The sequence below is a fragment of the Nyctereutes procyonoides genome, unplaced genomic scaffold, assembly GCF_905146905.1.
Source record: "Nyctereutes procyonoides isolate TBG_1078 unplaced genomic scaffold, NYPRO_anot_genome, whole genome shotgun sequence".
NCBI classification, from domain to species: domain Eukaryota; kingdom Metazoa; phylum Chordata; class Mammalia; order Carnivora; family Canidae; genus Nyctereutes; species Nyctereutes procyonoides.
The window spans coordinates 5,002,613-5,025,135 of record NW_026575051.1 but is presented as its reverse complement, the minus strand read 5'-3'; the positions used below and the strand labels follow the sequence as shown (position 1 = coordinate 5,025,135).

Here is a 22,523-nt window from a genome sequence, read left to right as displayed (position 1 = left end):
TGCTGAACCACCTAGGTGTCCCATGTTCAGTTTTTTTTAATTTAATACTTTCTAATAGCTAGTATTTCTCACTGTGTGTGTTTTTAATTTGCCTTTCTCTAATGACCAATAATGTTGAAAATTCTTTCATATGCTTATTTTATATTCATGTATCTTTTAGTTTTATTGATTTGCTCTCTATGGTTTTTCTGTTTTTTATTTCATTGATTTCTACTCCTATCTTTTTTTTTTTTTTTTGCTTTGCTTATTGTGGGTTTCATTTGCCCTTTTTTAAAAAAGATTTTATTTATTTGTTCATGAGAAACACACACACACAGAGAGAGAGAGAGAGAGAGAGGCAGGCAGAGACACAGGCAGAGGGAGAAGCAGGTTCCCTGCAGGGATGCTGACGTGGGACTCCATCCAGGTTCTCCAGGATCACACCCTGGGCTGACAGCAGCGCTGAGCCATCCGGGCTGCCCTCATTTGCCCTTTTTTATTAGATTCTTAATGTGGAAGCAGAGGTTATTGACCTGAGATCTTTCTTCTCTTTAATACTGGTGTTATAATGCTATAAATTTTTATCTACTGCTTTAGCAACATTCCACAAATTTTAATATGTTGTTTTTTTATTCAATTCAAAATACTTTATGATTTCACTCTTGATTTCTCCTTTGATCCCCGGATTATTTAGAAGTGTGTTAGTTTCCAGATATCTTAACCTTTGTTATGTGTTCTTGATGAATGGACCCATTCATTCCTTATTCAACATCACTCTTTGTGCCTGGTGATATTTTTGCTCTGAGTTTTACTTTGTCTAATATTATTATTGCCATTATAGCTTTCTTTAGAATAGTGTTACCATGGTAAATCTTTTCTCTGTGCTTTCATTTTTAACATACTTGTATCTTTAAATTTAAAGTGGGTTTCTTGTAGGTGGTATGTAATTTGGTCTTTTTTTTTTTCTTTCTGAAAATCTCATCTGTATTTGGGATTTAGACTATTTGCATTTTTTTAGATTATTTATTTATTTATTTATTTATTTATTTATTTATTTATTCATGAGAAACACAGAAAGAGAGAGGCAGAGACACAGGCAGAGGGAGAAGCAGGCTCCATGCCCGAAATGGACTCGATCCCCAGTCTCCAGGATCAGGCCCTGGGCTGAAGGTGGCACTAAACCGCTGAGCCACTGGGGCTGCCCCACTATTTGCATTTAATGTGAATATTGATATAATTAGGTTTGAGCCTATCATCAAGCTATTTGTTTTTATTTGTATAATTTGTTCTTTGTTCCACTTTTCCCTTTTTCTGCTTTCTTCTGGATTAGGTGAATATTTTCAGTGATTCACTTTTATCCTTTTTGTTGGGTTGTTAGCTACAACTCTTTGTTGGGTTGATTTAGAAGTTGCTGTAGGGTTTATAGTATACATATTTAACTTATCATAGTCTACCTTCAAGTAATATTGTGTGACTTCATCCATAAGAACCTTACAACCGTATACTTCCACGTCTTCCCTTCCAGCCTTCATACTATTGTTGTCATACATTTTACTCCCATGTATGTTAGAAGCCCCCAAACATATTGCTATTATTTTTACTTTAAATAATTACTTATCTTTAAGAAGATTTAAATAAGAAGAAAAATTTTTTGCTATTTACCCATATTACATTTCTATTGCTTTTCATTCCTAGGTGTAGATTCATATTTCCACCTGGAATTGTTCTCCTTTTGCCTGAAGGATTTCCTTGAACATTTCTTGAAGTGTCGGTCTTTCAGATTTTTTTTTTCAGATTTTTTTATATCTGAAAAAGTCTATATTTCATCTTTGTTTTTCAAGATTTTTATAAGATTTTATTTATTTGAGAAAGAGAGAGAATGAGCAAGAGAGAGAGAGGGAGCAAGGGGAGGGACAGAGGGAGAGGGAGAAGCAGACTCTCCACTAAGCAAGGAGCCTGATTGGGGCTCCATCCCAGGACCCCGTCTTGGGGCTCCATCCCAGGACCCCAGCATCATGACCTGAGCTGAAGGCAGATGCTTAACTGACTGAGCACCCTCATCTTTGTTTTTTGTTTTGCTTTTTGAAGATTTTATTTATTCATGAGAGACACAGAGAGAGAGGCAGAGACATAGGCAGAGAGAGAAGCAGGCTTCTGCCAGGGAGCCCAACACAGGACTCAGTCCTGGGACTCTGGGATCACGCCCCTAGCTGAAGCCAGATGCTTAACCACTGAGCCACCCAGGTGTCCCCTCATCTTTGTTTTTGAAAGATATTTTCACTAAGTAGAATCTAGGCTTAACAGTTTAAGTATTCTAAAGAGTCTATTCCACTCTCTTCTGGCTTGCATCGTTTTTCTAAAGAGAAATCCTCTATCATCTTTTTCCTGTTCCCCTATATGTAATGTGTCTTTTATCTCCCATTTCTTTTAAGATTTGTTCGTTCATTTGTTTGTTTTTAAGAAGTACCAGAACTGGGCAGCCCAGGTGGCTCCGCGGTTTAGCACCGTCTTCAGCCCAGGGCCTGATCCTGGAGACCCTGGATTGAGTCCCGTGTCGGGCTTCCTGCATGGAGCCTGCTTCTCCCTCTGCCTGTGTCTCTGCCTCTCATTCGCTCTCTCTGAATAAATAAATAAATAAATCTTAAAAAAAAAAAAAAAAGAATTTGTTCCTTATTGCTGGTTTTAAGCAATTTGTTATAATGTGCTTTGGAATAGTTCTCTTTTTCTAAATTTTATTTTTAAGTAAGTCTTCATGTTACTTCTGCTTGTGGTTCATTGAGCTTCAGGAATCCTTTGGGTTCTAGTTTTCATCAAATTTATAAAAATTTTGGCCATTCTTCTTCAAATATTTACTATCTCTTTACCTTCCTCTTCAGGAACTCCTCTAACATATGTTATTAGTCCACTTGAAGTCATCCTGTAGCAAACTGATACACTGGGGTTTTGGTTTTCCCCTTTTCTATTTATTTTCTTTTAAAGATTTTATTTATTCACTAGAGACACACACAGAGAGAGGCAGAGACACAGGCAGAGAGAGAAGCAGGCTCCATGCAGGGAACCCATCATGCGACTCGACTCCAGGTCTCCAGGATCACACCCTGGGCTGAAGGCAGTGCTAAACCGCTGAGCCACCGGGGCTGCCCTCTATTTATTTTCTTTATGCTTTCCCTCTGTGTTTCATTTTTTTTTTCCTGTGTTTCATTTTGGATGGCTTCTGTAGTTATATCTTCAGATTCATAGATTTTTTTTCTTCTGTAATGTCTACTCAGCTGGTAATCCCATACAGTAGATTTTTCCATCTCAGACATTGTTGTTTTCATTTCTAGAAGTTCAGTGTTGGTCTTTTTATATCTTCTACATCTCAACATATTATTATTTCTTCTAGTGTCTTAAACATACAGAATATAAAAAAACATACAGAATATAGTAATAGTTTTTGTGTTCTTTTCTATTTTTTTTTTTTGTGTGTGTGTGTGTGTGTGTTCTTTTCTATTGATTCTATCAAGGTACTTTTTAGGTCAGTTTCAACTGGCTGATTTTCCTTCTCATTAAGGGTCATATTTTTCTGACTCTTTGTATATACATTAAATTTTATTAGATAGTAGACCAATTATGTTAGATATTGTAAATTTTATCTTTTGGGGCCTGAAATATAATTATATTCCTATAAATATTCTTGACCTTTGTTCTGGGATGTGGTTAAACGACTTGGAAACATTTTGATCACTTTAAGTATGACTTATTTATGCTTTATTAGGTGAGACCAGAGCAGCATTTAGTCTAGGGCTAATTTCCCCCCCAAACAGAGAAAAAGTCTTTCTAAATATACCCAATGCTCTGAATATTAGATTTAACATAGTCAAAGGAGCCTTATGCTTTAATTTGTGTTATTTTATAAATTTGCAGATGGAGACTTTTTTGAGCTCATGATACAGATTTGTTAGTAAAGTTTTTCATTATAAGAATAATACTTGCTGGGGATCCCTGAATGGCTCAGCGGTTTAGCACCTGCCTTCAGCCCAGGGCCTGATCCTGGAGTCCTGGGATCGAGTCCCGCGTCGGGCTTCCTGCATGGGGCCTGCTTCTCCCTCTGCCTGTGTCTCTGCCTCTCTCTCTGTGTCTCTCATGAATTAAAAAAAAAAAAAAAGAATAATACTTGCTTTTATTTTTTTTAATTATCTGAATTTTTTTTAATTTTTTATTTATTTATGATAGTCACACACAGAGAGAAAGAGAGGCAGAGACATAGGCAGAGGGAGAAGCAGGCTCCATGCACTGGGAGCCTGACGTGGGATTGGATCCAGGGTCTCCAGGATCGCACCCTGGGCCAAAGGCAGGCGCTAAACCGCTGCACCACCCAGGGATCCCTAACACTTGCTTTTAAATGAAGATTGAGGGGCAGCCCCGGTGGCTCAGCTACCGCCGCCTTCAGTCCAGGGCGGGATCCTGCAGACCTGGGATCGAATCCCACCTCAGGCTCCCTACATGGAGCCTGCTTCTCCCTCTGCCTGTGTCTCTGTCTCTCTGTCTCTCTGTCTCTCTCTCTGTGTCTCTTATGAATAAAAAAATAAAATAAAGTAAAAAGATTTTTAAAAAATAAATAAATCTTTAAAAAAAATGAAGATTGACTGGGTACCTCAGAGGTTGAGCCTCTGCCTTTGACTCAGGTCATGATCCTGAAGTCCTGGGATCAAGTCCTACATCAGACTCCCCATGTGAGCCTGCCTCTCCCTCTGCCTACGTCTCTGCCTCGCTCTGTGTTTCTCATGAATAAATAAACAAAATCTTAAAAAATAATAAATAAATGAAGATTGACAAAATAGGGGCACTCGGGTGACTCAGTCTGCCTTCAGCTCAGGTCATTAATCCAGAGTCCTGGAATCAAGTCCTGCATCAAGCTTGCTGCTCAGTGAGGAGTCTGCTTCTCCCTCTCTTTTTACCCCTCCAAGCAGCTTGTGAGCACTTTTTCTCAAATAAATAAATAAAATCTTTTTTTAAAAAAAGAAAGAAAACCTTTATTTATTTAATTTTAGAAAAAAAAATTATTTATATATTCATGAGAGACACAGAGAGAGAAAGACACAGACACAAACAGAGGGAGAAGCAGGCTCCATGCAGGGAGCCTGACATAGGACTCCATCCTGGGTCTCCAGGATCATGCCCTGGGCTGAAGGTGGCGCTAAACCGCTGAGCCACCCAGGCTGCCCTAGAAAACCTTCTTTTAAAAAAAAAATCTACAGGGGATCCCTAGGTGGCTCAGCAATTGAGCATCTGTCTTCAGCTCAGGGCAAGATCCTGGAGTCCGGGGATCAAGTCCTACATCAGACTCCCCATGTGAGCCTGCTTCTCCCTCTGCCTGTGTCTCTGCCTCTCTGTGTGTGTCTCTCAAGAATAAATAAATAAAATCTTTAAAAATTAAATTAAATTTTAAAAATCTACAAAATGTAGAAACACAGGAAAAAAAATCCCTTGTACTTCCACTCTGTTAACATTCCAAAAGGCTTCCTTTGCTTTACTAGAAAGCATGGGCTTTCCCCTAGTAATGCAAGGATTCTCCCCTCCACAGTTACAGAACTTTTTGAAACTTCAACAAATTAGGGAGAGTATTTTGATTAAATCTAGAAGAAAATAACCCATGCTAATATGCATTTCTTGACCTCAGGTTGATTGATAAAGAACCTGGGAAGTACTGCTGGCTGCCCACATCTGGCCCCAGCCCTCCAGGGACCTCCCAGGCCTACAAGTTTGTTTCTAGAGTTCTTTCTTCAGATTTAATAAACTCAAGGAACTACCAGGCAGTAGACAGAAGCTGTGACCATTCTCTGACACTCTTTTTTAGGAAGTCTTGGGTCATGGCTGCTCCTCCAGGTTCAGGGCAAGTTGTCCTGGGCCAACCTGTGATGTGAGCAATTTGTCTCCAGATTTTTTTCACTTAGGGAACATTTGTGTGCTTGCCAATTGCTGAGCCTTATCTTGTCTGGGCTTTTAAAAAAACGCCTCTCTGCTCTGGAGGAAATTATAGGCAGGAGGAGGAGACAGCATATAACCCAAGGACTGTAATGCTAAATACACCAAACCCCTGTTGGAAAATGCTGCAGGGCTTTGAGGGCAAAGCATGAGGCAGGATTCTGCATTGCCCTCTGCTGGGAGCAACAGGAAAGAATTTTAGTTTTGGTTGGTTGGATGGTTTCTGTTTTTTACAAGAAGACCACCAAACATACTTTATTAGCAAAAAAAAAAAAAAAAAAAAAAAAAAAAAAAAAAAAAATCCAGCTGTTATGAGTCCCATTAAGTAGGAACATACATTAGCAATCAATGGGTTAGTGTTATATACAAATATATATTTTCTCTTTTGTAGCTTTGGCACTAGCCATAGGGATATAAAAGAACATTTTGTAGCAGCAGGTTAGAAAACTGAGGGGCACTCACCAGTAGTTTTGAGCACATTAACAAAAACACACAAGAATGGATTTGACCACTTTAGTGAAAAATGTCTAGCACAGAACTGTAAATTCAGCTTAATACCAAGAAGCAAATACTAGAATTTGATATTTCTTCCAAAATAGCTCACTCAAGAAGTATTGCACACTATTCTAAGTGACAAAAGGGTGCTGCGTAAACTCATTTACACAGACAATGGCTGTACAGTACCTTTTTAAAAAGATTTTATTTATTTATTCATGAGAGAGACAGAGAGAGAGGCAGAGACACAGGCAGAGGGAGAAGCAGGCTCCCCATGGGGAGCCCGATGTGGAACTCAATCCCAGGATCATGACTTGAGCCAAAGGCAGACGCTCAACCAATGAGCCACCCAGGCATCCCCATACAGTACCTTTTAAATCTGTAATTTAGGTTCCAGATTTTCTATTAAAAATTAACTGCACTGAAATATTATAAATTGTACTTAAGTAACTGGGCTATGAGAGTTTATAGCGAAGAGAAATACTGGTATCCAAACTATTAATTATAGTTTAACAATAAACTCAACATCAGCAGCCACTGCACTTATTATTATCTGACTTGTTCAGGCATCCTCTAGTCTCACTTCTTTCATGGTCCACAAACTCATCATAGGAATAGGAGCTCAGTATGGGAATCAATGATTAGACTACATTTGTCAACTTATAAGTCATGTACGGGGGTGCCTGGGTGGTGCAGTCAGTTGAATGTCTTACTCTTGATTTATGGCTCAGGTCATGATCTCAAAGTCCTGAGATGGAGCCCTGAGGAGCCCTGAGGAGCTCCATGCTCAATGCAGCGTCTGCTTGTCCCTTTCCCTCTGCCCCCTGCCGCCCTGCTCCTTTGTCTCTCTCTCTCTCATAAATAAATAAAATCTTAAAATCAAAAGTCACACACAGGATTACATTGCAGCAGCTATCCCAAATGTCTGGGATTTTTGTGTGTTTTGTGATTGTCGTTTAGTTTAGTTTTTTTTTTTTTTTGTCATTTAGTTTTTATTTCACAATCATAAACTTAACTCTGCAATCCAGCTAGACTTGGAGGGGAGTAAGGAAAATATGGAATCCATAAAACTGCATTGAAAGCACAAAGATTATAGGATATTTCAAGTAGATGAGAGTGAAAGGGTGCTCTCTTAAGCCACAGAAGGAATGGTCTGGCAGCTTAGATAAAGCACAAGTCAAATTTATTAGATTTGTCCACAGTCAGCAATGGTGATCTTCTTGCTGGTCTTGCCATTCCTGGACCCAAAGTGCTCCCTGACTTCGATGATATTCCTGCCCTCTTTTGTCTTGCCAAAGATCACATGCTAGCCATCCAACCCAGTTGGTATTGGTAGTGCAGATGAAAAACTGGAAAGCCTTTGTGCTGGGTCCAGCATTTGGCATGGACAAGATGCCAGGACCTGTGTGCTTCAGGATGAAATTCTCATCATCAAATTTCTCCCTATAGATGGACTTGCTGCCAGTGCCATTATGGTGTGTGATATCACCACTCTGGCATAGAAATCCTAGAATAATCCTGTGAAAGCAGGAAACTATAATGAAACTCTTTCTCCCCAGTGCTCAGGGCATGAAAGTTCTCTGCTGTTTTTGGAACTTTGTCTGCAAACAGCTCAAAGGAGACAGGACCCAAGGGCTCACCCTCACCAGCAATGTCAAAGAACACCATGGATTCTTGGGGTTGATCAAGGTTGATTGGTGTGGATGGCTCCAAGGCAGCAGTGTCTACAAGGCTCCAAATGTCTGTTTTAAATTAAAGCACACATTAAACTATTAATACCTAACCTATAAATACAATTTTATTACCAACTTTATAAATCTGAAGTTTAGAACTATTATTTTTAAGACCTGGCTTATAAACAGTATCTTTTGCAGAAGAGACAAAGAAACTGAATATAAACTATATCAACATGTAAGTGAATTCTACTATGCCCTTGTGGCCAGAAAATTGCATTTTTTTCTAAAAGGAAGATAGTTATTATTTTTTGGACTTCCTAAGATTAATTTACAGAACTACAAGCATTTCTGCTTTGAGAAATTTATAGAAAAATTCTTTTTTTTGGGATCCCTGGGTGGCGCAGCGGTTGGTGCCTGCCTTTGGCCCAGGGCGCGATCCTGGAGACCCGGGATCGAATCCCACGTCGAGCTCCCGGCGCATGGAGCCTGCTTCTCCCTCTGCCTATGTCTCTGCCTCTCTCTCTCTCTCTCTCTCTGTGACTATCATAAATAAATAAAAATTTAAAAAATATATTTAAAAAAAGAATTTTTTTTTTTTTATTCATGATAGTCACACACACACAGAGAGAGAGAGAGAGGCAGAGACATAGGCAGAGGCAGAAGCAGGCTCCATGCACCGGGAGCCCGATGTGGGATTCGATCCTGGGTCTCCAGGATCATGCCCTGGGCCAAAGGCAGGCGCTAAACCGCTGCGCCACCCAGGGATCCCTATAGAAAAATTCTTTAAAAAAAAACCCTAAACATTAGACATACTGGTGAAATACTCATCTAATATTAATAATTCACTCTTCAGTAAGAAGTAGAATTCCTCATAGCAAATGCCCCAGAGTTGCCTCACTCAATTACCACAGACATTAAAAACCAAACTGTTAGCTAAATCAGCAAAATATTTTTGTAACCTTACTGACAGCCTGTACCTGTAGCTTTATCCTCTGCTGTCTCAATAGGCACCACATTTATCTAAGTAACAACAGATCACATCTGACAGATACTAACACTAAGCTTGTATACTGTCCTGAAAAAGCCTAAAGGTGACATGTGTGCTTGCTGTAGGTATACTGTCCGATGCACATAAAAGCAGATCTAGTTAATGCCCTTTGAGAGCAGGAGAGTTCTCTCTTAACTCTTTGTTAAGTGGCACACTCAACTTTTTGTTTATAATGATATTTAAAAAGAAAAAAGATTTATTTATTTATTTGAGAGACAGTATAAGCAGGGGTGGGGCCAAGGGAGAGGGAGAGAGACTCCCCAGCAGACTCTGTGCTCAGTGCAGAGCCTGATACAGGGTTCAATCCCAGGGCCCTGACTGAGATCGGGATGTGAGCTGAAACCAAGAGTCTGACACCCGGCCGACTGGGTACCCCAGGTACCCTTATAATTACCCTCTTTTTTTTTTTTTTAAGATTTTTAATTTATTTATTCATAGAGACACAGAGAGAGAGAGAGAGAAAGGCAGAGACACAGGCAGAGGGAGAAGCAGGCTCCATGCAGGGAGCCTGATGTGGGACTCGATCCCGGGTCTCCAGCATCACACCCCGGGCTGCGGGTGGCGCTAAACCTCTGTGCCACCGGGGCTGCCCTAATTACACTCTTTTTAAAAATTCTGCACCATTGATGGTAAAGGAAGCCCATCAATTCCATTATATGCAGTGCATCTGCAGATTATTGAATGGCGGATATATTGCAGACTAAAAGGGAAAGTCGTCTAGTGATATAGTAAGCAATGGTTCAAAATATATGCAAGAACTGGAATCTTTTTAATGTTCCAAAAGCCCTGTTACAGCAGAGGAGTGAAATACACACAGGTCATGGACATCAGAACTAAAGTTTGTGGTTCTACTGTTCAATTTGGGCACGAAAGGATCTGCAGTGGCAAAGGAAGCTCACAGAGAAGAGATAGTCCTCTTGGGCAGAGTCCCTGAGCAAAAATGTGCCTGCAGCTCTCCCTTCAAGAAAGGCTTCTGTTTTCTTGATTACCTGGAATCAGAAGCAAATCAGACATGAGGCAGTGTATGTAATCAGTCTGTGGATAGACTTCCCAAGCTCCCAGTCAGTCCGCTATCGTGGGCATAGTTGTCTCCAGATACCTGATGTTGCTTCTGCCTACGTGACTGCAAACACAGGGTGGTTGTGTCCTCTTCTGAGTCACAATTAGTTTATGAAATGGCAAAATTATCCCTGCTTATTTCAGGCAATCCATGAGCTAACTCTGGTCCTAGTTAATACAAGTTAACCTGTGCAGTGGCTTCAATGTATGTACATTGCAATGCATGTGCAATGGGAGGGGTGTCAACCCCATCTCCAATACTAGGTCATCTTCTCCCTCTAAGCTTATCTTCTTTATCTTCTGCAGAAGCCAAATATGGATCAAGTGTATCAAAAAATGTTGAATGTGGTTTCGCAGGGCCTTTATACTATGTAATCAAATGCCATTTTGGAACTAAATCTGAGCCAGCAGGAAAAGGGCGTTTTGCAAGGATTAATTCAGACAGGTGTATTTTTCTTTCATTAAAAAAAAGGGGGGGGGAGAAAAGGGCTTTAACTGCTTGTAAATTCTCATGGAAAAACACAAGCTCCTGCAACCTTTGTCCCAGACACTGACTTCCCTTCAGGGGTTCAAACAAAGGGACATAATGAAATACTGATGTCTGAATTAGAAAGTAAATAACTTTAATGACCAGGTAACACATCTCTTTGCAATTCAGATTGTTTCCCATTATTTGATTTTGACAAAATTGAATAAACACCTCCAGGAATTGTCAGGTGATGAGTGATTAAAACAAGCTTTGGTGATGATTACTGTAGGGTTTTGGCAAATTATTTGGAAGGAGTTCCAAAAGAACACCAAGAACTATATTACTGTAGCAAAACCCTTTTGGTTCCCATCCACCTGTTTTATATGGGCCAGTTTTCTTGGCCATTACTAAAAAGAAAGAAAGAAAAAGAAGAAAGAAAGAAAGAAAGAAAGAAAGAAAGAAAGAAAGAAAGAAAGAAAGAAAGAAAGGAAGGAAGGAAGGAAGGAAGGAAGAAAGAAAGAAAGAAAGAAAGAAAGAAAGAAAGAAAGAAAGAAAGAAAGAAAGAAAGAAATGGAATGGAATGATGCAGGACTCTTCGAGAAAAATCACCTACCATTCTAATGAGATGCATTTGCAATAAAATTCCATGTATCAAAAAATGATGCTATACATTATTTTGATTAATCCTGCAATAAGAATATTTGTAACAATAGGTAAGAAAGTGTTTGTTTGTTTGTTTTTTGGTAAGAAAGTTTTTAAAAGATTTTAAAAGATTATTTGTTTATTTATTTATTTTTAAAGATTTTATTTATTTATTCATGAGAGACACAGAGAGAGAGGCAGGCAGAGTCATAGGCAGAGGGAGAAGCAGGCTCCATGCAGGGAGCCCGATGTGGGACTAGATCCTGGGTCTCCAGGATCACACCCTGGGCCGAAGGCTGATGCTCAACTGCTGAGCCACCCAGGCGTCCCTAAAAGATTTTTTTTTTTTTAATTTACTGCCTTTTTTTTTTAATAAATTTTTATTTATTTATGATAGTCACACACAGAGAGAGAGAGAGAGAGGCAGAGACACAGGCAGAGGGAGAAGCAGGCTCCATGCACCGGGAGCCCGATGTGGGATTCGATCCCGGGACTCCAGGATCGCGCCCTGGGTCAAAGGCAGGCGCCAAACCGCTGCGCCACCCAGGGATCCCCCTAAAAGATTTTTTAAAGGAAAGTTTTTAAAAGATTATGATCTCAGGATGTTTAGTTCCAAAATGTTTTTAAAAATTAAATTTCTCTCTCTTTTTTTTAAAGGTTTTATTTATTTACGAGAGAGAGAGAGAGAGAGAGAGAGAGAGAAGCAGAGACACAGAGGGAGAAGCAGGCTCCATGCAAGGAGCCCGATGTGGGACTCGATCCAGGGACTCCAGGATCACGCCCCAGGCCAAAGGCAGGTACTAAACCTCTGAGCCACCCAGGGATCCCAAAAATTAAATTTCAATGTAAATGCACATTTATGTGGTAGAGAAGTATGACAGGATGATCAATAAAGACTTTTTTTTTTCATCATAAGTCAACTGGACTTTATTTCCAACTCCAATACTTTGCAGTTATTTTCTTGCCCAGGTGAGATTTTATTCCTGTCTCATACCTTCTTTTTTAATTTAAATTCATTTCATTAACATATAATGTATTATTGGTTTAAGAAGGTCAGTGATTGGGATCCTTGGGTGGCGCAGCGGTTTGGCGCCTGCCTTTGGCCCAGGGCGCGATCCTGGAGACCCGGGATCGAATCCCACGTCGGGCTCCCGGTGCATGGAGCCTGCTTCTCCCTCTGCCTGTCTCTGCCTCTTTCTCTCTCTCTCTCTCTGTGACTATCATAAATAAATAAATAAATAAAAATTAAAAAAAAAAAAGGAAGGTCAGTGATTCATTAGTTGCATACAATACCCATTGCTCATTACATCACAGGCCCTCCTTAAAGCCTGTCACCAAGTTATCCCATCTCCCCACCCCTTTCCCCTCCAGCAAGACTCAGTTAAGAGTCTCCTATAGGGGGGTGCCTGGGTGACTCAGTGGCTGAGCATCTACCTTGTAGATGGTAGTGATCTGGGGTCAGGTGATTGAGTCCCACATTGGACTCCCGCAGGGAGCCTGCTTCTCCCTGTGTCTAGGTCTCTGCCTCTCTCTCTCTCTCTCTCTCTCTCTCATGAATAAATAAAATCTTTAAAAAAAAAAAAGTGTCTTATGGTTTGTCTCCCTCTCTCATTTGCTCTGGTTTTATTTTTCCCTCCCTTCTCCCATGATCCTCTGTTTTGTTTCTTAAATTCTACGAGTGAGATCTTATAATAGTTGTCTTTTTCTAATTGATTTATTTCACTTAGGATAATATCCTCTAATTCCATCCAAGTCATTGCAAATGGCAAGATCTCATTCTTTCTGATGGCTGAGTAGTATTCCAGTGTGTGTGCGTGTGTCTATGTATGTTTGTGTGTGTGTAGACATATATATCTTTATCTATTGATCTGTTGATGGCCATCTGGGGTCTCCATATAGCTATTGTGGATATTACTGCTATAAACATTGGGGTGCAGGTACCCCTTTGGATCACTACATTTGTATCTTTGGGGTAAATACCTAGTAGTGGAATTGCTGTATCGTAGGGGTGCTCTATTCTCAACTTTCAATAAAGACTTTAAAGTATAAAATTATATGACTTTAGGATAAGCTTCTGTGACAGTAAAATGGAATAGAATTACAAGTTCAAGGAGAAAAAAAGTAATGTAAAATTTCTTGTAGTTAAAGTAATTTTACTTTTTTGCTTATATTAATGGATAGATGCAGGTATCAAATTGGCATTCAAAGCTGATGTAACACTTGTATTTCGAAGTGTCAACTTCCTTTCCAATTTGTATGCTTTTATTTAATTTTCTTGCCTAGTGATCCTGGCTGGAACCTCCAGTACAACACTGAAATAGAAGTGGTGTGAGTGGACATCCTTGTCTTATACCTGATCTTAGGGTGAAGACATTTAATCTCTTACCATTAGATATGATGTTAGCTGTGGGGTTTTCACAGATGCTCTTTATCAGATTGAGGAGGCACCCTTCTGTTTCCAGTTTGTTGAATGTTTTGCATGGTGGTAGTTTAAAAGTTATTTCAGTGAGTAAGGGTGCAAAATGTTTGGAAGTTCAATTTGAAGCTCCTTTGATGCTCTAGCCCTGCTATATCCACAGCAACAAGAATAGTCCTGTGCATAGAAGAGGCCCAGCAAACAATTGAAGAGCAAACTTCCCTATCGCTCCCCTGGCATTTTATTCTCCAGTGATTCTATGGTGTCTCTGCTCCCCCTCGCCCCACCCTCCAATACCATGCTGTCTTATCTGGCTGGAGTTTTCTTTCTCCTCTTTCTATTCCCAGCTGACATCTATTCATGCTCTCCACTGCCGTCCAGGTGTCATCTCATTCAAGAGATGCCTCTCTCCTCATCCTTCCTAGGACCCTGAGCTGAGTGGGCCTCTTTTTTGTGCTCCCATGGTACATTAAGCACTGTGTGAATTATTTATTTATATGTCCATCCCCCACTAAACTAGGTGATATGGTGTGTAGCCAAGAGTGTGGATTCCAGAACCCAACGGCCTATATTCAAAACCCTGCCTCTTCCTTGCTTGCGTGAACTTGGTTGTGCCTCAGTCTCCTCATCTGCCAGAGAGGATGATAATAACACCTATTTTTGGTAGAGTTGTTTTGACAGCCGAGGGACAAATAGTAATTATTATATGAGTTAGCTATTAAGTCCTAGAGGGCAAGGTGTTGGCTTTTTTCCTTCTCTGCTTCTCACGGCCCTGGCCTGCAGTGGATGCTCAATGAATGTTCATCACGAGGGTGATGCAGTGAGAAGTATCTGAAAGAAAGAAAAGCAAAATGGATTCAACATTGCATCGCAGGTAGAAATCAGAATTCAAGTGCATAAGTCATATTTCTATGTTTTTCCTATACTGCCTTTGCTCTGAACCTGAGATTGCCAAGCTGGAGAAATTAAATCGCTCTCATTACGTACTTCCTCTCCCTGGGGTCCCCTTAGAGAGTCTGGGAGGTTTATGCCTTGCTCAGAAAATAGGGAAAATACTTTTGATCTTCAGTCCGTTGTTTTTATTGTGCAAGTCTGCACGGCTCCATGAACATATTTAGTATAGTGGAGCATCTTTGCCTGGCCTGGCAGCCTCAGAGGGGCACTCTACCTCATGTTGTTTGCAATCTTCCTTAAAATATTTTGACATTCACCATTGGAATCAAGGAAAGAGAAGCATAGTCTAGGTGAGGATGTATTTCCGGTACTTACAGAAACTTAGAATTCAATGTATCCCTGTTTTGGCAACTCACCTAGAAGGGATGTGTTGTATAACTTTTTTAATCCATTCCCCTAGGGATGGACTCTTTCTTTCTTTCTTTTTTTAATTGGCATTTTTATTTATTTTTTTTTTAATTGGCATTTTTAAAGAAATGAATCCACCTTTTCAAAATAAAATACTTGGGCGTATGAAAACTTTTGACAAAGACCGGATAACATTTGTAGATGCTAGTTACTTATAGTTACACCCAGGTGCGGTTTATAGTCTAATCTGCAATTCCCAGGCCAGGAGTAGTTTGCGAACATTCTAATCAGAAGGTGGCTTCAACAAAGGGGTTCAGAGTCATCGATTACATAAATTCTGCCAACAGCAGCTTTAAAAAAAAGTAACATCCATTACGCAAATTAATAGGCAACTCATCTCACAAGTGGAAACCTGCTTCTAAAAAAAAAAAAAAAAAAAAAAGGAAACCTGCTTCTGCTGACACCTCTGGTGTTGATCAGGATTGGAATAGCATAATGAATTATACAAAAGACCCTCTCTCTGGTTCCCTGATGCCTACTCTGCAGGTGACAGAGTCCTGCCTCTGTGATAATTACCCCATGGGGAGTGGGGGGAGCAGTAAAGCTTTCACACAGTGGCCAGAGCATCCAAAAGGACAGAGACCTCAAAGAATGTACATAGTCACAGGATCTGTTTTTGTGCCTGCTTGCAAACAAATGTTTGACAAATGTGTGTGTGTGGCAGATTTTAGTCTGCAACTTTTCATATGCGGGAGTGAGGATGTGAGGCAGACAATTCCTCATCCCTTCAAACTTCGCTGGAAGGTATTGTTAGTAACAAAAAAGAATGCAGAGTTGGATGTGATCAGCTCAGGCCAGCTTGCAACACCTGGCTCTCTCCCCAGAGCACCTCCAGGAAGCAGAGCAAGGGCTCTACCTGCCTCTGGAACCACCGATCTCTGTAACCTCCTCATTGCTAGATCATCTCCTCTCTCCTCCAACTTTGCTGCTGTGGACAGAGCATCCAAGAGAACAGAGCACTGAGACTGCAAAGAACTCATTTAGTTCCCCACTCCACCAAATCAAAGTTTTTATTCTTTTATCTCTCCTACCTCGTCTCCCCGACCCTTTGCTCCAGCACAGTTTCCTTGTGAAGCTTAAGCTTTTATGGGGGAAAAAAAAAAAAAAAAAAAAAAGCCAGAAAGGGGATTATCTCCAAGCAGCTTTGGTTCTCAAGCCTTTTCAGGGACCAGGGAGCCCAAAAGGCTGGCTTACTTTGCTTGGAAAGTGCTAGCCACTTTGGGTGTATCATGTAGACTGCCCAGACAGGCTGTGCTGGATATTCTCTGTTTGCCCCTCCAGATGAACCCTCCACCCTTCTCCACCCTCCCTGTGCCCTGGGAGGCTGGCTTGCCCGGACTGCATCACCCAGGCACCCTTGCCTTCTAACTTCCAGGTGGGTTCAGTCAATGGGAGGCACTAGTCTGAGAAGATAAGAGGAGAAAGAAATTGGGCATTTCATTTCCTGCTAGGCAGTGGTTATGTCCTTTTATCTTTTATTTATTCATGAGAGACACAGAGAGAGAGGCAGACATAGGCAGAGGGAGAAGCAGGTTCCCCACGGGGAGCCTGATGTGGGACTCGATCCCAGGTCCCCAGGATCAGGCCCTGGGCTGAAGGCTGGGCTAAATCGCTGAGCCACCCGGGGGCTGCCCCGCCTCACTACAATTCTGATATGAGTTGAATTGTGTCCCCTCCCCAACAACAACAGAAAAGATATGTTGGAGTCTTAACCCCTCCCCTCAGTACCTCAGAAATTGACCTTATTCTGAGATAGGGCCTTTACAGAAGTAACCAAGTTAAAGGAGATCCTTAGAATGAGTCCTAATCCAGTATGACCGATGATCTTATGAAAGGAGAAATTTGGACACAGTTTGAGACATACATAAAAGAAACTAAAAAGAGACACAGAGTCCTCTAGAAGCCAAGGAAAGAGGACAGATCCATCCCTCGTGGTCCCCAAAAGGACCCAGTCCTACTGACACCTGGATTTCTAGCCTCCAGAACTGTGAGACCATAAATTTTTGTTGTTTAAGCCACCTAATTTGTGGTACTTTGTTTTGGCAACCCTAAGTTGACCAACATAGGTATTATTGGGTTCTGGTTAACACCTCCACCCCTTGTCCCTTCAAGCCTAGGAATGTCAGTCCCTGGATGCCTCATCATCCCTTCTTCATTTCTCTTAACCTTACCCACATCTCAATCCTTTTTTTTTTTTTCACATCTCAATCCTTTCATTCAATTCTCTTCGTTTGTTGAACATGCCATGTGTTTCCTGAAACTCAAGCCTAGAATATAATTGTTTTCCCAATATAGTTCACAAAACTGTGTAAGATTCTGTTGGGGTTCTCCAATTATGCAGACATCTACTAGGAATCTGCAAAATAAAGCATCTGATACAGTTCCACTTTCTTCTGTTGTCTGTTTCATCTCACAAATACTTTGGTTTTAATTCAGATCAAAACTTTGGACAAAGAATACAAATTTGTGGTAACCAAAGCAGGGAATGTTGGGTTTAATGAAATATATGTCCTAAACCTTAGGTGATCACATTTCAAAAACTTCAAAGACGCATTAGGGAAGATCCAAGGGAGTCTTCATAAATAAGCTCGTGGGGAATGGGATCTTTTCAGAAATTAAATTCTGGCACTGCTTCATTCTCCAAATAATTCTACTTTTGAAAGAACTTGAGCAGGGGCACCTGGGTGGCTCAGTCAGTTAAATGTCTGCCTTCGGCTCAGGTCATGATCTCAGGGTCCTGGGATCTAGCCCTGCATCAGGGTCCAGGCTCAGTGGGGAGAGTGGGGAGCCTATTTCTCCCCCTGCTGCTTATGCATTCTTTCTCTCTGCCCAATAAATAAATAGAATCTTTAAAAATAAATAAATAAATAAATAAATAAATAAATAACTAAATAAATAAACTTGAGAAAAACAGTTGTGCAAGAGGGATATGCATGTAAGAAGGGCCACCACTTGAGGAGGAAGGGTGAAGTCCAGAGTGGCACAAGCCCAGTGAAACTGGGGATGAGAGGGTGGGGAGTGATTTTTAAAGTTACATTTAAAGCAAGAAGCACAAAAAAAGGCACAGGCTTTTTTTTTTTTTTTTCAAGTTTCTATTTAAATTCCAGTTAATTAACATACAGTGTAACATCAGTTTCCTGCGTAGAATTCGGTGATCCAGGGATCCCTGGGTGGTGCAGTGGTTTGGCGCCTGCCTTTGGCCCAGAGCGCGATCCTGGGGACCCGGGATCGAATCCCACGTCGGGCTCCCGGTGCATGGAACCTGTTTCACCCTCTGCCTATGTCTCTGCCTCTCTCTCTCACTGTGTGCCTATCATAAATAAATAAAAATTAAAAAAAAATTCGGTGATCCATCACTTGCATGCAACACCCAGTGCTGGGTGCAACACCATCACAAATGCCCTCCTTTTTTAAAAATTTTAAAATTTTTTTTATTTTTATTTTTTTACAAATGCCCTCCTTAATACCCATTTCCCATTAACACCCCCCCCACCTCCCCTTCAGTGACCTTGTTTGTTCTCTAGTTAAGAGTCTGTTTCCGGGTTTGCCTACCCCCCACCCCATGGACATCTGTTTTGTTTCTTAAAGGCATAGGCTTTAGAAAGGGGGGGTACAAACTAGCTCATATGAACAACTACACAGAGTTTAGAAAAAGTGTGGAGAATGAAGTACGCTGAAAGAATGGGGAAAAAAACAAATGAAAAAAGGGCGAAATGGTCAATTCAGGGAACTTAATCCAGTGAACATGACACCGACTTTGGAAAAATTCTCAAATGGGTTGTTAAATAGTAAGCTCTTACAGAAAGAAGCAATGATTACTCCGAGCCAGAATAGGTATGATGAATTCATGCCAAGTTAAACGAATTTCCCTTCCGATGAATCTGCAGTAACCTACTTGGGTACTAGCACAGCTTCATGTTGTCCCTCTCATTGTTTTCTCGCTCTCGTCCAGAACTTTCTCATAAACTGCACATCACTTATTCTTTGATTAGACAGATATTTAAGCCCCTTAAGAGCTGGATACTATGCGAGGCACTGAGGATCAAGGAAAATCCAGGAAAGGAATCAAGGAAAATTCAAAACAGTGTCCCTACCCTCTTAGGTACTTTACTTTCTGGTGGAGAATACTTTGCCAATCTGGGACTTTTTCTCAGCCACCGCAGCTTTCCTGTCTTTTCTAAATCACACGAGGTTTTCCCAAGCTAGTGGAATCCTCAGGTTCCAGGGGTTCACTGTCTGCCCCAGCTCTCCTTTTGTTCTCAAGTAGGGTGGAGAGGAAACTGGGATGCAGTTTTCCTTGGCCAACAGGTGCTGTCCTCTTTGGCAATATGTCCAGAAATGTTATCATTCAGGTTCCATGCAACAGATATTAATTATCTAAATTTTGAATTTGGCAAACCTGCATTTCTGGCCTCACATGCCACTTGATCCACTTCAGTCGTTACCAGCCCCCGCCCCCGCCTTAGGTTTCTAAACCTGTGCCTTTTTGCTCAATTGATTTTCTCATTCAGAAATGCCTAACATCTCCTTCTCCATCTATGGAAACCCTTACACATTTCCCAAGACCCACTTCAAAAGCTGCCTCCTCCGTGGTTGGATTTAATTATTTACTTTGCTCAATAAAATCCCGCCCAAGTCCCCATGCTTCACTTGCGCAGTACTATTATACTTTCATCTTCCCTTCTTAGTCAATTAATTACTTGTCCGTCTTCCCCATAGAGTCTAACTTCTTTCAGGGCAAAGGTCTTCAGAGCTGCCACCCTGTCCAGCTTTAGTGCTTTACAACAGGGGTTGGCCTAAGCCAAGAGGGATTGAAATAGTTGAAAAGGACCAACAGAAGAATAGTATTTCATGACACGTGAAAATTACACGAAATGCAAATGTCAGGGACCATAAATAAAGCTTTATTGGAACACAGCCCCTATTTTCTATTTTCCTTTTGAGCTCCAGGGGCAGAACTGAGTAGCTGAGAAAGAGATCCTATGGCCCACAAGCCATAATGTACTATATGGCCCTTTACAGAAAAACTTTGCTAACCTTGTTTTATGATACGGGTTTGATGATTGAATCTTTGCATCGGGACATCAAGATTGAGTACACATCCCCTTCAATTTTTAGTTTCTTTGTATGGTGGAGGCAATATTTTGCTTTTAGGTTGTCATAAATATCAAATGAGGTAATGCGCTTACAAAAGTATAAAGACATCCTAGGAGATAACTATATTTCTCACATACTGAAAAGATTAAGTGTTAAAATGAGAAAACGCTGTTTTTATTCTCCCCCTTCCTTCCCTTACAGCCTTCGTATAAACTCGAAATTTCAAAAGAAAAACACACTTTTAAAGTTTCCACTTTTAGAGTGAGGAGGGAGGGTCACAGGCTCCCTCTTTCCAGTCTTCTGCGTTGCTCCAACTTTTCCTTCTTCCTCATTTACAATCCCCCCACCTTCTTTCTTTTCTCTTTTCTTTCTTTCTTTCTTTCTTTCTTTCTTTCTTTCTTTCTTTTTCTTTCTTTCTTTCTTCTTTCTTTCTTTCTCTTTCTTTCTTTCTTTCCTTTCTTCTTTTCTTTCTTTCTTTCTCTCTCTCTTTCTGTCTAGTGTCTCAACAGACCCTCGCGAGAGCTCAGCGAAGAAACTGGGGCAGGCCTGACCAAATCCATTTTACAGACCAGGAAACTGAGGCGGACTCCGGGGTGGCTGCGGAGCACTGACTCAGCACACAGGGAACCCTCAAAGCCACGCGGTCCTCCTCTCCTCAGCGGCAGCCGCCCCGCCGGCGGAACGAACCTGACCCCGCCAGGCTTCCAAGCCGGTTCTCCGCACCTGTGCGGCATTCACAGCGGCGTTCTTCCCTCCTCCCCGCCCCCGGTCCCTTACAGCCCCCCCTCTCCTGGCGAGCAGGTGGTAGGCTCCGCGCTCACCGCGCAGGCGCGCGCCGTCGTGGGGCCGGGGCGGGGCGGGGCCTGGAGGGCGGGGTGTGCGCCGGCTGGGTTTCGGGCCGCGGCGGGAGCGGGAGTCACCGCCACTCGAGTGCGCAGGCGCCTGGCGGTTACCGGTCTCGCCATGGAGCGGAAAGGTGAGCGGTGGAGCGGCCTCTGCCATGAGGGGCGACGGCCGGCGGGGCGAGGTCCGGGTCAGCGCTGGAGCCCCTCCTAACCGCCGCGGTCCAGTCCCCGGGCGTGCGGCGCCCCCCCGCTGAGGTGGCGCCGCCCCTCACCCCCCGCCTCTGGGCTGCGGGTCCGCGCCCCTCAGCCCCGGCGTCCTCCCGCGCCGGCAGCCCTCGCCCCTTGTTCCCCGCCAGGCCGGCCTGCGTCCTGGGGCCGCTGCGGGGCCTGACGCTCGGCGACCCGGGCAGACCCTGGCCCGCCGGCCCCCTGACCCGGCCCGGGCCCCCGCCGGCGCCCCCAGCCTGGGCGCTGCTGTGCACCCGGGGGGGGGGGGGCCGCCCGCCGCCCGGCCGAAGCCGCGGCGCTCGCCCCGGAGCCGCCCTTCAGGCAGGCCCCGCACCCGGGCCTCGCGCCCCTGCTGGGTCTCCCCCTCACCTTGGTCGCCTCCTTTCCTCCACGGTCGCCCTTCATCCATCCCTCTCTCCTGCAGTGCTTGCGCTCCAGGCCCGAAAGAAAAGGACCAAGGCCAAGAAGGACAAAGCCCAAAGGAAGTGAGTCTCGTACCTTCTTTGGATTTCCTCCCGCACCTCCTGCCCTCTGGTTTCACCTCTTGGACGTGCGCCGGGTTGGGGCGCCCCGCGGCCGCATGGCCTCCGAGTGGCCCCGGAGGGTCGCGCCTCGTGAACCGTGTGGAACGGAGCTGGTGTTGCTGAGGGCCGGGCCTGGGTCTCAGCGGCGCCGGGCCTGCTGGACAGGGCTGTCGGAGGAGGACCGGAGTCCGTCCGGTGCCTTAGCTCCCCAGCTCCCCCCGAGTTTGGGCCTGCCGGCGGGGCTGGTCGATCCTGATCAGTGTGTGGACTGTGGTCTCTTCCCTACCTGCTTCCCGGTGTCCTAACTGGACCCCTAAGTCAGCACGGTAGGCCGTTGGGAAGTTCTTTAGTGGATTCTCAGCATTGGGGTCTGCCCGCCGCACGCCGTCTTTTGTAGACGAGGGCATGGAGCTCTCCCCCTGGGTTAGTGGACTTCCTGAGCCTGCCCGGCGCATCGCCTCCCTGCGGCGTGCGGGCGGACCACTGAGCACACAGCCGGCGTCTGGTGCTGCTGCTCTTCTCTCCAAACCCTAAGTCCTCGCGCTCGGTGCGGATCCCTGCTGGAGTGGGCCTCACAGTAGTGACGGGAGAGTCCTTTAGCCACACCGCTGGTGAATCTGGTTTGGGGTGTTCAGTGCCTCAAGTCCGGTTTTATCAGCAGGATGCGTAACCGTGGTTTAGCGCTACTGTGGGAAACACTAAAGTTGGTCACATCT

At 43.0% G+C, this 22,523-nt stretch overlaps 1 protein-coding gene and 1 pseudogene across 1 annotated transcript in view; one reads left to right on the top strand and one right to left on the bottom strand.

Annotated features, from left to right (window-relative positions):
* Positions 1-7,627: 7,627 nt before the first annotated feature.
* Positions 7,628-21,724, bottom strand: LOC129512523 (peptidyl-prolyl cis-trans isomerase A-like; annotated as a pseudogene).
* The window catches only part of SRPK1 (SRSF protein kinase 1), an 87,262-nt gene continuing 85,831 nt past the window's right edge, over positions 21,093-22,523 (top strand). The window contains 4 exon segments of the mRNA XM_055329815.1: positions 21,093-21,249; positions 21,252-21,553; positions 21,555-21,642; positions 21,645-21,768. Of these exon segments, the coding sequence (XP_055185790.1) occupies positions 21,174-21,249; positions 21,252-21,553; positions 21,555-21,642; positions 21,645-21,768 (590 nt within the window). The 5' untranslated portion in view covers positions 21,093-21,173.